Source organism: Microtus oregoni, unplaced genomic scaffold (genome assembly GCF_018167655.1).
Source record: "Microtus oregoni isolate MIOR12 unplaced genomic scaffold, Mior012 000028F_ref0000031, whole genome shotgun sequence".
Lineage (NCBI taxonomy): Eukaryota > Metazoa > Chordata > Mammalia > Rodentia > Cricetidae > Microtus > Microtus oregoni.
In genome coordinates, this window is record NW_024543087.1 from 10,051,358 (window position 1) to 10,068,531 (window position 17,174).

At 49.0% G+C, this 17,174-nt stretch overlaps 1 protein-coding gene across 1 annotated transcript in view; it reads right to left on the minus strand.

Moving 5' to 3' along the window:
• Positions 1-237: 237 nt before the first annotated feature.
• The window catches only part of Glb1 (galactosidase beta 1), a 78,626-nt gene continuing 61,689 nt past the window's right edge, over positions 238-17,174 (minus strand). Inside the window, exons 14-16 of the mRNA XM_041677071.1 lie at positions 16,228-16,359; positions 11,455-11,709; positions 238-786 (exon numbers count right to left, since the gene is read on the minus strand). Coding sequence (XP_041533005.1) covers positions 517-786; positions 11,455-11,709; positions 16,228-16,359 — 657 coding nt within the window. The 3' untranslated portion in view covers positions 238-516. The remainder of the gene's footprint in view (positions 787-11,454; positions 11,710-16,227; positions 16,360-17,174) is intronic.

Below are 17,174 nucleotides of genomic sequence, written 5' to 3' on the forward strand. Positions count from 1 at the left end.
TTAGGTGGTTTGTATAACCGTAGATTTCTTACCCAGTGGAGGACACAGAAATTCAGAAACAGTCACATCAGGACCAGAAAAGCAGCCGTTTGCTAGTCCAAACCAGGACTCTCTTCTACCCACTTTGAACCTCAAGCTAGTGAAGTGGCTTTACCCAGCCTACTCAAGTCTAGTTGAGATTTAAGTCAGACCATGGAGCTCTGTACCCGCCTGATATTAACAACAGGGCCATCACCACATGAGTACAAATTTTATTCAGGAGAAAGACATGATTGTTTCAAATCAAAAGGGACATTATTCAAGTTTTGTTCCAACTCTCCACTCCAGGTGTGCGTGTTCTTGTGAGGTCCGCTCCCTTCGGCCTTCCTGGCGGCCACAAGAGTGGGAGGCCAGGCAATGGGAGGCTGTAGAGATACCAGCAGGATACACACACCCCATAAATTTATCTTCCACTGTAGCAAGTAAAGGATGACCCAAGCAGCCAGTGCAGGCTGTGGTCCTAGAGGCTCACGGTCATCACAGAGTGTTCAGCTGCGAGTCTTGACCAGACCGATCTGGAAAACAGCCACTGATGACCAGGGAGCTGCCAATAACTGGCCTGTCAACGAACTCCACGGTGCACAGCTCTGAGGTCCCATCAGCGCAGGGGGCACGCTCCAGTTCCAGCACCGTGATGTTGTTTGGGGCTGAAGTCGTCAGGATGTGTCTCGGCACAAACAAGGTCACCTGGGGGCCCCGTGCGGGCCAGTACCGACCAAGGTTAAAGCCGTTGATCCACACTTGACCCTGAGGAGAGAGAGAGAAACCATCAGCCATGGAAACAGTAGTACTGAAGGGTCAAGGGGTGTCCCATCGAGTCAGGCTGAGGATCGGGCACCCTCAATCTTGCATCCCACTATCTCATGTTGGGAGAGAAGAATGGCAGGGCTTACCCCAAATGATAATCCCTGCTGCAACAAAAATGCATTTGGAGCCCCAGACTCCAGAAGCTAGCGGCTTCAGTCCTGGAGCATCTCAGCACATTCTGCGTCTATTCTGGCTCCTAGGTGCTGTCCGTCTGTACAGCAGCCCTCCCTGCCACATCCTCCAGCAGGTGAGTCCCTGCTTTCTGCCCCACAGAGGGGCTTAGCTATGTTGTCTGATGTGCATAAAGCCCACAGTCGGAGAACCGTCCTCCAAACAACGCAAGATGAGTGTGAGGGTGTGTGTGTGGCGGGGGGCACTGTCATCTTGGCACTTGAGCATCTTACGGCAGGAGGACTGCTTTGAGACTGAAGCTAGCCTGGGCCATATAGTGAGCTTAAGTAACAGAAAGGGAAAAGATGAGTATGGGGCGGGGGCCTACTCAGCAGAGTGTCCATGTTATTGTGTTTATGTAGCATGGATTCTAATTGGACTTCTTAATAAAAACTTGGAGTCAGCTATCAGGGGGTGAAAGCTGAAGGATCAGAGAAGCAGAGCGGCAGCCTCTAGAGTTCTCACCTCTACCCATGCTCAGACCAAAGGGGCGATCCTGTCCTCAGACTGCCTCCTCAGACTGACTGCCCTGAGCTCCTGTTTCCTCCGTTCTTATGTTCCTCTCTCCATCCAGCCATATCCCTTCCTGTCTCCACCTCCTTAGTGCTGGGATTAAAGGCATGTGTCTCCCAAATACTGGAATTAAAGGTGTGAACCACCACAGCCTGGCTCTGTTTCTCTTTTAGACTGGATCAATTTCATGTAGCCCAGGGTGGCCTCGAACTCACAGAGATCCACCTGCCTCTGCCTCCCAAGTGCTAGGATCAAAGGCATGCAGCACCACTTTCTGGCGTGGCTTCGCGTCTTATTCTTCCCACTTCCTAGCTGTCTGTCCTCAGGCAGGTCTCCACTTCAGTTTTCCCTCCCCAGGGACAGTGACAACAGAGTCTACAGTCTGAGAATGATCTCCATAGCAACCTAAGATGGAAAGTGTGGGCATTGGAATTTCCGCATGTGGGAGGCCCCAGCAGGAGGACTGTCGGGAATTTCTAGTGGTCACCCTGGCACCTGGCGCAGGGGCTGTGCTCCTGGGTGGATCTGAGCAGCCTTCTTACAACACTGAGGCAAAGCTCGCTGCGTGCACGGCCCACAGGAGGTCAGCGACTCATAACTGCCTGTCTGTTGGATTAAGTCATTTAGAAAAGGGTAGCAGTTTCGAAGTTCTCAGAACTGCTCTGCTCTTGTTTTTACCATGGGATCTGTTATCTCCCTCTGTCCTGAAAGGCAGAAGCCATAAGAGTTTCCCCAGCCTTTATCAGCTCCATCTCTGCCAGAGCCTTTGTTTTCAGTCTTAGAGACCAGCTCCTGATTTCACTTGCTATGCATTAGTTTTGACGAATTTTTTACCTACATGCAACCATACATAAACAGGCTGGGAAGATGGCCTAGTGGATGACAGCCCTTGCTGGACAAGCGTGAGCACCCAAGTTCAAATCCCCAGCCGTCACGTATCTTAAGAGTAGCCGCCAGCACGGCAGTGCAAAGGAGAATGTTTTTTCAGTTTTTAAAATGAGCTAAAATAATGTCTACTTTAAACCTTTTGATTACATTTGTGTGTGTGCCATGGCACATGCTGTGGTCAGAGGACAACTTGTAGGGGTCGGTCTTCCCCTTCTACATGTGGGTCCTAGGGATTGACTGAGGTCCCCAGGCTTGGTGGCAACCACCTTCGTCACTGAGCCATGTCACTGTGAATCAGATTTAAAGATAAACAGCACTGACTGAAGACAGGGCTGAGGTACGGAGGGAGGCCTATGATTTCATCAGGACACACTCTACTATCTCTTCAGCCTCCCAGCCATGCTCCACAGGGAACCTGTTTCATCTGCATCATCAACTTGACTGGAGATACAATCATTATGAACACACATCTCTGGAGGTAACTATAAGGCAGTTTCTATACATGTTTAACTGAGGAGGGAGACCCACCCTGAGGTGGGCGGCACCATCCCATGGGCTGAATAAAAGGAGAAAGTGGGCCAAGCACCAACATTCCCCTCTCTGCTTCCTGTGGATGCCGTATGACCAGCTGCCCTAGCGCCTGCCACCAAGCCTTCCCCACCGCAGAGGACTGCACTCTCAAACTGTAAATCAAAACCAACCCTTATTGCTATTTATTCATCAAGACGAGTTCTCACTATGCAGCTCTGGCCAGCCTGGAACTCACTATATAGGCTAAGTTGGCCTCTAACCAGAGATCAGCCTGCCTCTGTCTGCTAAATGCTGGGATAAAAAGTGTGCACTCTTCTTGCTTTTTTCTGGTATGTGTTAAGAACAATGAGAAAGTAACTAATACAGAGCCCTAGTTGGTGCTGTGTCTATGAACTGCGGAGTCCCGTCTCTTTCCTGCATGAACACGCACACATGGCAGCCAGCCCTGGAGGTGCTGTGTCTATGAACTGCGGAGTCCGGTCTCTTCCCTGCAAGAACACGCACACGTGGAAGCCAACCCTGGAGGTGCTGTGCCTATGAACTGCAGAGTCTGGTCTCTTCCTGCGTGAACAAGCACACGTGGCAGCCAGCCCTGGAGGTGCTGTGTCTATGAACTGCAGAGTCTAGAATCTTCCCCTACGTGAACACGCACACGTGGCAGCCAGCCCTGGAGGCACCCACTCCAACTTTCAGCTTCCCCACCGCGTTCCCGCCTCTGCACCTCCCCAGCTGTCCGTGCTCATCCCGGGACCACACCTTCCTCCATTACCTGAACACCCATACTTGCTCATCTTGCCTGAGCACCGGCACGGCCTCAGACCTAGTACTGTTACCAGACGCAGTCTCCTGAGCTCACAGTCCACAGCTGCAGTCCCATGTACCTCCTCAGAGGGGAGGGCCATGACCTCTGCATCTTGGCCTTTCTAGTCTAAGTCTTTAATCTCTCTCCTCTTCCAAGTTATTACCAATGTTGGGTATGCCACTGGTTTGGTGACAGGTCTGTCAATCACTTGGAGGCTATAGCACAGACTTGCTATAAAAAAAGACTTTGTTCATGTTATTTGGGCATAATCTAGCACTCATCCAAGGAAAAAATACATACACGAACATACACTATTGTGCATACTACATAGATATTCAATATCTACTCGGCTAACTCACTAGGTTATATTTGCTGATAATTCTACTTGAGACATGGTGAAGAGGGGCTCAGCAGTTAAGAACATTGGTTGTGCTTGCCAGGGATGGGGTTCAGCTCCCGGCACCCACATGGTAGCCCACAGCCACCAGCATCTTCAGTTCTGGGGGATCCTATGCTCTCGTCCCCTGACCTCCATGGGAACCAGCACACTTGTGGTGCACATACAAGAAAGCAAAAACTCACACAGATCAAATCAAAGTTTGACAAAGTCCAAACGAATGAAAAGATACAGCGAAGAGGTGGCATGGAGCCCCACTGGACAGGTTACCCACAGTCCTCTACTCTCAATTAAGAGTAAGAGTTAAGCTGGGTGGTGGGGGCGCACGCCTTTAATCCCAGCACTCGGGAGGCAGAGGCAGGCGGATCTCTGTGAGTTCGAGACCAGCCTGGACTACGAGAGCTAGTTCCAGGACAGGCCCCAAAGGTACAGAGAAACCCTGTCTCAAAAAACCAAAAAAAAAAAAAAAAAGAAAAAAAAAAGAAAAGAATAATTTATTTACTTTTTTTGGGGGGGGGTGATATACATGCCAAAATCATGTATGTGATTTTGAGGAAAACTTGTGGAAGTTGGCTCTCTCCCTCCAATATAGCTCAGGACAAGGACTCTCTAGGCTAAGTGTGAAATCCTGTCACCCAAGATCAAGAAGAAAGAAACCCAAAGGTTTATGTTAATGAGGTGACTTCAGGGGTTTAGGGACAAGCATTAATAACAGAAGAATCAGTGGCTTAGGGGTTGTCCCATGGCAGCCCCAGCTTCTATGGTCCCTGAAAAAGCCTATCTCTGACCATCTCAACCCCGGCACACTCCTGTCCTCTGTTACTAATGCTAAGGTGACAGCAATGCTGAAGTTATTGGAAGTGCCTGACCTACTTCTCAGTTGATCATATAGATCTGTACACTCAAGTGTGTGTGTGTAGGTGTGTGCGTGTGATGTGTGCATGTTTGCATGTGTGTATGTGTGTGTGTGATGTGTGCATGTTTGCACGTGTGTATGTGTGTGTGTGATGTGTGCATGTTTGCACGTGTGTATGTGCATGCGTGTGATGTGTGCATGTTTGCATGTGTGTATGTGTGTGCGTGTGATGTGTGCATGTTTGCACGTGTGTATGTGTTTGTGTGTGTGATGTGTGCATGTTTGCACGTGTGTATGTGTGTGTGTGATGTGTGCATGTTTGCACGTGTGTATGTGCGTGCGTGTGATGTGTGCATGTTTGCACGTGTGTATGTGCGTGTGTGATGTGTGCATGTTTGCACGTGTGTATGTGTGTGTGTGTGATGTGTGCATGTTTGCACGTGTGTTTTAACTTGATAAGGTCAGTCTTCTGAGCAGTATTTAGAGTGCAGCTTCCTTTCTTTTAAAAAAAATTATTTTTTATTTCACATATACATTGGTGTTTTGCCTGCATGTATGTCTGTGTGAGAGTGTTGGATCCCCTGGAACTGGAGTTACAGATAGTTGTGAGCTGTCATGCGGATGCTGGAAATTGAACCTGGGTCCTCTGAAGAGCAGCCAGGGTTCTTAACTTCTGAGCCATCTCTCCATATCCTAGAGTGAAACTTTCAATACCGTCTTTTGTTTTGTTTCTGTCTGAAACAGAGTCTCACTATGTAGACCAGTGTGGCCCGGAACTCAGAGATCTACCTACCTCAGCCTCCGGAGTGCTTGGCAAAGGCATGCACCACCACACCTGGCCCTCAATCCTGTTTTAAGATCTTCAGAAGTTACTCTAAAAGTGAAAATAGACTTAGCATCGTGGCACAAGACTTTAATTGCGGCACTCAGGAGGCAGAGGCAGATGGATCTCTGCGTTCCGGGCCAGGCTGGTCTATGTAGCCAGTTTGAGGACAGTCAGGGCAGCATAGTGAGAACCTGTCTCTAAAAACCAAAAATAACAAACAAGGGTCGATAAATTATACTAAAAGGGAGTCTAGGTGTACCCGGGGAGACTCAAAGTGGGAAATAGAGGTCAAGGGGAGACTCAAAGTGGGAAATAGAGGTCAAGTCCCAAGGTTAAAGGTTCTCACTCCTAACTCACGACCCACTGTGCTGTGAAGCTGAGAGAAAGCTTGATTTTATGGGGTGAAACACAGGGTGGGGGCACAGGTAGAGGTAGACTGTAAACAGTTCCCCTGGAATACACAAGGGGACTGACTGCTTCCTTCCCAGACCTGGCGGCTGGCCGCAGGCGTTGCACTGAGACTCGCCCAGGGCTTAGTGTAGTAAAAGGAAAACAGCTTTTTGGTTTCTGTGTATTTTAGGAAGTATTCCGTGATAACTGTCAGTTACCGTAACAAACACCCAAAACATTCAACTCAGAAAGAAGAAAGGTTTGGAGGTTTCAATCCAGGATTGACTGACAGGCAGGATGCTTTAGTGTTCCCGTAAGGATTGGAGGATTGAAGGGAGGGCTTATTCTTTTTTTTTTAATTTCACTTCTATATTTCAGAAAACCTACCTGAATACAATTTGAAACAAGAGTACAACAAAATAGAATATACTTCAAATGTTGAATATACAAACGATTACAGTTTAAATCTGAACACTGGTACTTTCCCTCTTAAACATCAACTAAAAGAGAAAAAAAGGAGGAAAGAAGGAAAAAGAATGAGAAAGAAAACAAAGACCAGGTATTAGAGCTACCTGACGAGTTCATGCTGAGCCTGAATTTCCAAACGACAGGAGAACTGATGCCGATGTGTCTACTAGTCACCAGGGCCGACTTGAGTGACGCAGGTATGTTACAGTTAATTTCTTCACAATTAAGAAACCAACAGACTTAAACTACCATATAAAAGGTTACATGTAAATTCTGTAACAATACTGTGCTAGGTACAAGATTTAAAATTTTTTTCTTTAATAAAAAAGCATTAATAATTAATAAGTCTCTGAGTGATTATTTGGGAACTAGCTGGTAGGGCATAAAAATCTGCCTATACTGCTTTTTTTTTTAAAAAAAATTTAATCATTACGTATATAGTGTTTTATCTGCATGTACACCTGCCAGCCAGAAGAGGGCACAAGATCTCATTACAGATGGCTGTGAGTCACCATGTGGTTGCTGGGAATTGAACTCAGGACCTCTGGAAGAACAGCCAGTGCTCCTAACCTCCGAGCCATCTCTTCAGCCCTTGTTTTTGTTTTTTGAGACAGGGTTTCTCTGTGTAGTTCTAGCTGTTCTGGAGTTTGATTTACAGTCCAGGCTGGCCTCAAACTCACAGAGATTCCTTTGACTCTGCCTTCCAAGAACTGGGATCAAAGGTGTGTGTTACCATATCTGGCCCATGACTCTCTATCTATCTATCTATCTATCTATCTATCTATCTATCTATCTATCTATAGTTGCTGTTGCTTTTTTTTTTTTTTTTTGAGACAGGGTCTCTCTAAATAGCCCTGGGTGTCTTAGAACTTACTATGTAGACCAGGGTGGCTTTGAACTCCTAGAGCTCTGCCTGCCTCTGCCTCCCAGGTGCAGGGATTACAGCACGCACAACTTGTCATAATATTTTAATGTCACCTGAGGTGGAGAAGAGCAGAATAAATGCCACTGCCTCAGCACAATAGGCACGTCACCATGACTCATGCATCTGACCCATGACCAAAGCCCTAGAGGACACGCCTCTCTGAGGGAGTCCACCATCAGCGGGGACATGGTGCAGACAGGGCGCTGACCTGTGTGGACAGACAGGTGTGCCTGACCCCTTACCACTGATATCCGCTGAACACGCTTGCTTAACCAGAAAGCCACATCCGACCCCAGAAAAGTCAGAGCAATCAGAACTGATGCTTTTATCTCATGAATCAAGTTTACCAGTGATTTCATTCACTAAACAATGTTAGTTCCTTTGTAACAAATGGAGAAGGAGCCAAGTGGCCCTCAGTAGGGGCCTCTGAGGAGGAGGAAGACAGAGGGCCAGTGAGCATAACCTAGTCTGAGAACTGCTCAGGCTCAAGTGATCAAAGCCCCCCTCTCTCCCCATACTCTCTGTTAAAGTGCTCCTCAGCACAGGCTGGGGATGGGGAGTTGTTCTCTCTGTGTTCATGGAGGGTACACATGGAGACATTTGCTTGTAGGTGTGTGTGTATGGGGACCGGAATTTGACTTCGACCTCCCTCCACTATTTTATTAACATATTTAATTTCATGTATATATCTGCCTGAATCCACAGATGTTCACCATGTTTGTGCCTGATGCCCATGGAGGCCAGAAGAGGGCATCGGGTTTCCTGGAACCAGGACTGCCGATGGCTGGGAGCCACCATGTGGGTGCGGGCATAGAACCCGGGTCTGAGTGCTCTTAACTGCCGAGCCATCTCCAGCCCCTCACCACTACTCTTCACCCTGTTTTCTTTGGAGGCAGAGTCTGTTCACTGACTGGCCAGCAAACCCCAGGAGCCACCTGTCTGTCTGTGCCACCTCCTAAGTGCTGGGGTGTGCTACCGTGCCTGGCTAGCTCAAGGTTTCCAAGGTTCTCCCGTGTTGTAACATGGCTAGCTCAAGGTTTCCAAGGTTCTCCCGTGTTGTAACATGTATGCATTTCGTGTTTTTAATTGCCAGATGATTCCACTGCATGGATGATCAAAGTATAAATATTCCTCGTTAGCTAGACTTTCGGCTTGTAACCTTCTGTTGACAATCACGGGCGGCACCACTGCGGACATGTGTGCGCACACTTGGGTATTATAAGTGTATCAGGTATAGAAACGCAACTTGGGTAAGACTGAGATTAGCCATGGGAGTGCAGACGAGGAGCCAGGCCTAGGGCTGGGGCACAGTGATCTGTGGCCTTCTGTGTTCTGTGCAAGGATGCTGGCCTTTTAGTTTTTAAGGGGTAATGTCCTTAGCAGTCTTTAAAGATGTATCATGACAGTCCACACTCACACACACACATCACCCGTGCATTGACAGCAATAACACACTGAGTGAAATAAAATCAAACAAGCAAAACAAAACAAAAACAAGGTGGAAGGCTTCTTAAGTGTGTTCATATGTGCAGGCCAGAGGTCAACCCAAGGTCCCGTGTAGCCCAGGCTGGCCTTGAGCTTGCTACGTGGCTGAAGATGACCTTAAGTTTATAATCCTCCTCTCTACCTTCTAGTGCTGGGACTGCACCACTTTGCCTAGTTTTACGTGGTGCTGAGGTCGGAGCCCACTTACACGAGACAAGCCTCTATCAACCAGGCTATAACCCCAGCCTCTTAGGGTTAGGGTTCTGCTGTGGATGGCCAAGGCTAGTATCTGGACTGCCAAAGCTGGGGATTTTGTGCTGGAACTCAAGTAACAAGAGAACATTCTGCAACACAGCAGCTGGAGGAGGGCTGGCAGAGTGCTAGGCACAAAGCCAAGCTCGGTAGCCCGCACAGGTGAAGAGCCACCTCGCAAAGGTGTCCTCCACCCCTTCACTTCTCACTTAGGTTCCACTTGGAGGGAGAGAAAGCAAAGGTGGCCCGGGAGGCAAAGTCCCTTCGGGTGAGAGTCAGGGCTGCACATCCTGTTCTCAGGTCCTAGAGCCCCCCAAGATGTTGCCTCTTTGCTGCAAAGCAGAAGATAGCAGAGAGGAAAAGGTCAACGAGCCGCAGGCAGAGAAAGTGTAAGAACAGCGGTTTGGCTTCCAGGAAGAAGGCAGGCAGAAGAGGGCCTTCCTCCTTCAAGAGTGAGGGTGGAGGGAGTCACCTGGAAGTGGGAGTAGAAGTCCCACCTGACAGTCAGAAAGGAGGGGGTCCCCGGGGGCAGGGTAGAGAAAGGCCACGCTTACAAGGCAGGCGGAACTTCAACTGAGGAATTTCTCACAATTCGGGGTCTTCATAAAGCATTATCATGAGCCAATCAGTACCCAGTCGGTTTGCCTTTTCTCGATTCCTGAGTCTCTTTCTGCACAGTTGTATATTAAACATTGTCTTGCTCTTGCTAGTCTCCTAAGTTGTCATTATCTGATTTCTCACTCTATGCTATATCAGAGGCTAACTTTGAATTTTTGATTCTCCTGCCTCCAGCCTCTCAAGGACTGCTTTTACAAGTGTGTGTCACCATGCCTGGCTTTTTATTATACTTTTTAATCTACATTTTTTCCAGTTGTTAATTAATTTGTCACTAAAAACTTTCCCCACCCTTCCACCTCAGCACTAAGATTTTCTTTCCCCCATACAGGGTTTCTCTGTGTAGCCTTGGCTATCCTGGAATTTGCTCTGTAGACAAGGCTGGCCTTGAACTCAGAGATCCATCTGTTTCTGCCTCCCTGAGTGCTGGAATTAAAGGTATGTTCCACCACCTCCTGGCATCACTAAGAAAATTCAATGTATTTATTGCCAAGTTTCTTTATATAATTTTCACAAAACTTATTTTATTGCATTTGTCTGTGCACCATGTGTAAGCAGCACCCGTGAAGGCCAGAAAAGGGCATCAGATCCCCTGGAACTGGAGTTACGGACAGTTAAGAGGCACCATGTGGGTGCTGGGGACCAAACTTTGGTCCTCTGCAAGGGCAGTGAATGCTCTTAGCTGCTGAGCCATCTCTTCAGCCCTATTATTATTATTATTAAAAAACAGGGTTTCTCTGTATAGCCCTAGCTGTCCTGGAACTCACTTTGTAGACCAGGCTGTCCTTGAACTCGGAGATCCACCTGCCTCTGCCTCAAGCGCTGGGATTAAAGGTGCGCCACCACTGCCTGGCTGAAAAGTAAATATTTTTAAAGCCAGGTGTGACGGTGTGCAACTGAGGTAGAGACAGGAATGTGAGAAGTTCAAGGTCATTCTTGGCTTACATAGTAACTTCAGGGCTAGCCTGAGCTACAGGAGAACCTATGTAGACAAACTGCTCCTTTCATAAGTAGCATCTGAAGATCCTGGGGATGGGGTGATGGATGACTCCATGGCTGAGGGTGCCTGCCAGCAAGTCCAGTGACCTGAGTTCAATCCCCAGGACCCACATGGGCTGTGCTCTGAGCTCCACATGTGTGCCTCAGCGGGTGCCTATAAACACACATGCAAATGCACACCATAAATAAATGAAATTAAAACAGACAAAAATAAATAGGCCCTAGTTCCTCCTGGAGGAAGCAAGAGAGTGAGCTGCCATTCACTGAAGAAAGTTATCAGTCAAAGAAACAGGGCAGAGAAGGATACCTCCACACTGGACACCGGGTCCCTTTAGGTCTGCCACAGTCCTGGTCCTTGAGTGTGACCTAGCAGAAAAGCCTCCCACCGTCACACAGCATCCTGTCAACACAGTCTTCAGGTTCCTTCTCAGACACTGAGAACCAAGTGCTCGAGCCTTGACCCAACCTCTTTCCGTGAAGACACACATACCTTGGTCCACCCAGGAAACTGAATGAAGGTGTCCTGCGGCAGGTCTGGGATGCCCGAGGGAATGGAGAAGTTGCCCACATAAAAAGTGGGGAGCGTGAAGTTGGAAGAGCCGAAGGTCAGGTGTCCATCATGGCGGCTGTCACCATGGGCCTCCCAGCCTCCAAGATGGCTGCGTACCGCAGCCTCAGTGTCCAGGGGAAAGATTGTCCAGTTGGTGAGGATACTAAAGTTGAGGGTCATGTTAGAAATCAAACCCTGTAAAGGAAAAACACATAAGCATGAGCTGGCAGGGAAGGAAGGGACTCATGGGTTTCACTGAATACCTGGGAGAAGAAGCAGGAGGTGCGGCTCAGCTGTGTGTACAGCCAGGTGACCCAGGTCAGGCTGGATGTGCTGTCACAACCTGGCAGGAATGCAGATAAGTCTTTTTTTTTTTTCCCCCAGGATGGGTTTCTCTATGCAGCCCTGGCTGTGCTGGAACGCGTTCTGCCGACCAAGCTGGCCTCCAACTCAGAGATCTGTATCTGCCTTCGGAACGCTGGGATTAAAGGTGAGAGCCACCATCGCCTGGCTCTAAAAAGATTTACTTCTATTTGTGGTGTGTGTCTGGGCTGTGTGTGAGTGTGTGCGATCATACATGCATGTGGGTACCCGAGGAGGCCAGAAGAGGCATCTCTTGGTACTGAATCCCCTGGAGCTGGAGTTACTTGGGTCCTTGGATCCAAACTCGGACCTTTCTCAAGTGTTCTTAACCCCTGAGCCACCTCTCCAGTCCAGAGAGACTTATGCCCCTCCCTTTGACTGTCAGACAGCTGAGACAATGGATCTCCTAGGAATTGGAATTTCCTTGAAAATCTAATGGGAGAAAGAAAGGCCGAAGCCTGGTGTCCTGAGAGAGTGGGAGCTTATCTCCCAGGAAGAGAGGTGTTGACTAGTAACAGAACGACCTGCTGGAGATGGGGCAGTGATGGGCAGGGTCACATCATTGGCCAGCCGCTTAGAGGATCCCTAGTCTTCTGTGTAAACCTACACCCCATATTAGGATTCCGAGGATGGAATGGGGTTGGGGTGGAGTGAGAGAGGGGATGTTACTTCTTTATTCCTGTTTCCAAACACCCACCCTCCCTGAACAAACCTTTCTGCTTTACAGTGTCTATTGTCCGGTTCTGGCTTACCGCTTTTCAGGCAGCTGCGCTCCGGCTCCTACAACTCCTGTAACGACAACTTGCTGGGGAGAGGTAACCTCTCTACACTCTGGTTTCACCACAAATCACCACGAAATCACCCTAACTTCTGCCTCCAGGGCAAGTAGGTGTCTCTGAGCCAGAATGCCCCTGCCTTCAGAATTCGCTAGATCGGAAGGAAAAAATGAAGACCAAGGAAAAGGAGAGGAATAAGGAGGGGAATCTAGGAAGATTCACCCCAGTGCAGAAGGTAGGGGTCAGCCTCTGCTCCTCACACCAGCCAGGGAGCGAGCCTTGATCCTGAGTGTCTGAGCACCTGCCCAGCTGTGAGGACCATACCTGTGGAATTGTGAGGATGAGAAAAGGGGGACCCACAGAAACAGCTGACCTGAGCTAGTGGGAGCTCACCAACTGACAGTGGGGGACCCTGCATGGGAATGAACTAGGCCCTCTGAACGTGGGGCACAGTTGTGTGGCTTGGGCAGTGTGTGGGGCCACTGGTACATGAACTGGCTTTTTGGAGCCCATTTCCTATGGAGGGTTACCTTGCTCAACCTAGACACAGGAAGGAGGGCCTTGGTCCTGCCTCAAGTGACAGACTTTGTTGACTTTCCATGGAAGGTTTCACCCTCTCTGAGGAATGGATGGGGGTGGGGTGGGGTGAAGGTAGGGGGAGCAGGAGGAGGGAAAAGGGAACTGGGATTGGTATGTAAAATAAAAATAAAAGATTGTTCAAAAAATAAATTTAAAAAAGTAAGTAGAGCCGGGCGGTGGTGGCGCACGCCTTTAATCCCAGCACTCAGGAGGCAGAGGCAGGCGGATCTCTGTGAGTTCGAGACCAGCCTGGTCCTCAAGAGCTAGTTCCAGGATAGGCTCCAAAACCACAGAGAAACCCTGTCTCGAAACACCAAAAAAAAAAAAAAAAGTAAGTAGAAAAAAAGAGAGAAAAGGATGTCAGGGGCAATGAGACGATGACATGAACAGCAGAATGGATGGAAGTTGTCCTGTTTGTCCCACAGGGGCCAGGGGCTCAGCCATCACAAGGAAACTTATGACCATGACGTATCTGTTTCACTGTTACTGAGACAAGGGCCCATGTTTTCCAGGCTATCTTGGAACCCAGTATATAGCTGAGGCTAGCCTTGAGCTCCTGAATCCTCCTGCTTCAACCTCTCGAGCACTGGGATGGCAGACACACCTGGCTGCTCATCTAATTTCTCACTTGTGGCTTTTTTATTTGTGTGTTGAGACAGGATCTTGCTATGTATAGCCCAGGCTGGTCTCCTCATAAGTGCTGGGGTCACAAGTGTGTGTGTGTGAGTGTGTGTATAGCTGCCAGGTCTCAACCATTCTCTAGCCTTTTTTCCCCGAGACAGGGTTTCTCTGTGCAACAGTCCTGGGTGCCCTGGAACTCACTATATAGACCAGGCTGGCCTCGAACTCACAGAGATCTACCTGCCTCTGCTTCTTGAGTTCTGGGATTACAGGTGTGTACTACCACTACCCAGCTCACTCTCTACTTTAGCGGAACCCTGGATCTTTGAAGGATACCATCTGATAGCCAGTCTCGATTGCCTGTTTAGTGATTCAGTCGGTATCAGGCTGGGGGCTGTGTGCCAGGACCCACACACCACACACTCTATGAGTCAATGTGGCCCACAGCAATCGGTCAGCAAGGTCAGCCTGAACACAGGGATGGGAAGCGATGCTTCCAGGGAGCCAATTCTGAGCAATGTGTCCCCATGGCTCTTCTGCTGCCCACAAGATGGTCCCGAAGGGAGCTGGGCGATGGCTGGGGGCGGGGGAGGGTAAAGTGCTTGCTGTGTGAGTGAGCACTGGAGTTGGGTCCCTGCACCCACATACATGCTGGCTGGGAGTGACAGCCAGACTGTAATCCCGGCATACAGGAGGAGACGGAATTCCCCAGGGCAAACTGCTAACTAGATTAGGTGATATGTGAGCTCTGGGCTCACTTGAGAGTCCCTGTTCAGTACAAGTGGAGGTAGACTAAGGAAGAAGTCCAGTGTTAACCTATGTGCATGTGTGCTCACACACACACGACCATACATATATTAATACACAGATACTTGCATATGAGCGCACACACACATGCATGTTAAAAAAAAAAAAAGTAAAAACATGGTCAGGAAGGAACCTCTATCCCTGTCCTGTCTGAGGCTTGGCAGTGCCTGAGCCTTCTCTCCAGGGGACAGCAGCCTGTACCCCGTTTTGTACTCCCGGAAGTACCTTGGGGACACTACAGAACTGTAACAAATGTTCTTGAACTGGGTGGTGTGGTGGTTGACCCCGTAACCTCAGAATTTGGATGGCTGTGAGTTCCAGACTACTCTTGGCCACCGCCTCCCAATAAAAAAGTTTCCTGGGCTGGGATGTGGCTCAGCTGGTAGAGGACTTGCTTGTCCTAAGTTTGCTTCCCAGCTCCACAAAAACTGGGTATGGTTGACCGCGCCTATAAACCTAGCTCTTGGAAGGTAGAGGCGGGTGACTCAGGAGTTTGAGTCCTTGCCTACACAATGACTTCCAGCCCAGCCTGAGCTTAAAGACTTTTCCTTAAATGAGTTTAAAAAAACCCAAAAACCCAAATTAAACAAATGTTTCTTAATAATCTAGGGATACTGGTTAGAACGCCACACTGTGACCAATCAATCAACAGGCCAGTGGCAGAGCAGCGGCAAAGGGCTTTGCACAGCACGGATTTGCTGCAGGCCACCAGTCCAAGCATGCACACTAGAGCCCACCAAACACCCGGAGGGCCCCTGATGAGCTGGGTGGGTTTTCAAAGCAGAGGAAGAGCATGGTGGAGCAGCTTCCGTTTCCTCTCCACAAGAGCTGAGCTCAGGCACAAGGGGAGCATTCTGCTCACAAAGCTCAAGGCTCTCATGGTCTGGGCAGGAAAGGAGCCTTTCGAAGAAGTTCGTCTTCTAGACAAACAAATCAGAGAGCTTCACTCCGCAGCTTCAGTGAAGTGTGTGAGTCTCTGAAAGGGAGCTGCTGTGAGGTGTGACAGCTCTGCGGAGGCCAGTCTCTCTCTCTCTCTCTCTCTCTCTCTCTCTCTCTCTCTCTCACACACACACACACACACACACACACACACACCTCAAAATGTGAAGGGCTGGGAAATGTACCTCAGCTGCTAGAGGGCTTGCCTAGTGTGCAGGAGGCCAGGTATTCAATCCCCAGAATTTCATAGACAGGATGGTGGCATGCAGCTGTGGTCCTAACACTTGGGAGATGGAGAGAGAGAAGCAAAAAATTCAAAGCCAACAGGCACAGTAGCGCAGTTTTTAATCCCAGCACTCTGCAGGCAGAGGCAGGCGGATCTCTGAGTTGGAGGCTAGCCTGGTCTACAGCATGAGTTCCATGATACCCAGGGCTACACGGAGAAACTGCCCCTCCCCCCAAAAAAAGAAAGAAAAAGTAAAGAAAGAAAGAGAGAAAAAAACTATTCAAAATCTGTTTCTGTGTAAATGGAAGACGGATACAAAGATGCATGTTAGAGTACTGACGGCATGCACAAAACTCCCCCGACCACTCAGGCACAGGCTCATCCCTCACCAAAGTGTCCTACCTTGAAATCCTTTATGTATCTGCCATAGTTCACACGCCCCATGTTCTCCACCAGCAAGTCCAGAACGGCTCCAGCTTTTCCCTGAATGTACAGGACTGTCCCAGAGTCTCGATCAAGGATGCCTTGGGGGACCTGTGGGTTGAAGCCAGAGGCTGAACGGAGGATAAGAGCAGAGAAACGCAGCAGTGTACACAGCTGATCTGCCACTTTCCCTGTCCTGAAATGTCGCCAGATTCACAGGGGAGTCCAGACATGCGCAGGTCAGCAGGCCACGTTGACAATCACTGCTCCCCAAAGGGCAGGACGGCCACACACAGCTCTGGATCACTCTGCCTGAGAATGGGCTAGTCTAACGGGAACAAGGTCTTCTGACGTAGCCCAGGCTGGCCCAGAACTTGAGACTTTCCTGAATCCATCCACAAATGATTTACAGGCGTGAACCACTGGGCTTGAGGTTCAGGCATCTTTTTGGTTTATATATGCATATACGTTTTTAATATTTGTATGTGGGGGCGTGTATGCACACGCACAGGTGTGTAGACACATGTGTACCATGTTGTATGTGGAGGTCAGAGGACAACTTGGAAACAATTCTCTCCTTCCACCACGTGGGGCCCAGGGATTGAACTCAGGTCCTCAGGCTTGACAGCAAGCACCTTTATCAACTGAGCCATCTTGTAGGTCTTCTTCATTTCATTTCTTTTTGTGTGTCTGCTTGTTTGTTTTTTGAGAGAGGGCCTTGAGTAGCCCAGGTTGGCTTTGCCCTCTGTAAACCCACACCTCCCGGGAACTTCTGATTCTCTGGCTTCCACGTCTCACACGTCGAGATTACACTTCTATTTTTAAAGGACTGGGAAAGACGAGACATTCCAGGGTGTGTCCTTGTGGGGAAGAACTGCTGCACGATCATCTCACAACCCAAGTCAGGTGTGAAGAAGAGAACAGAT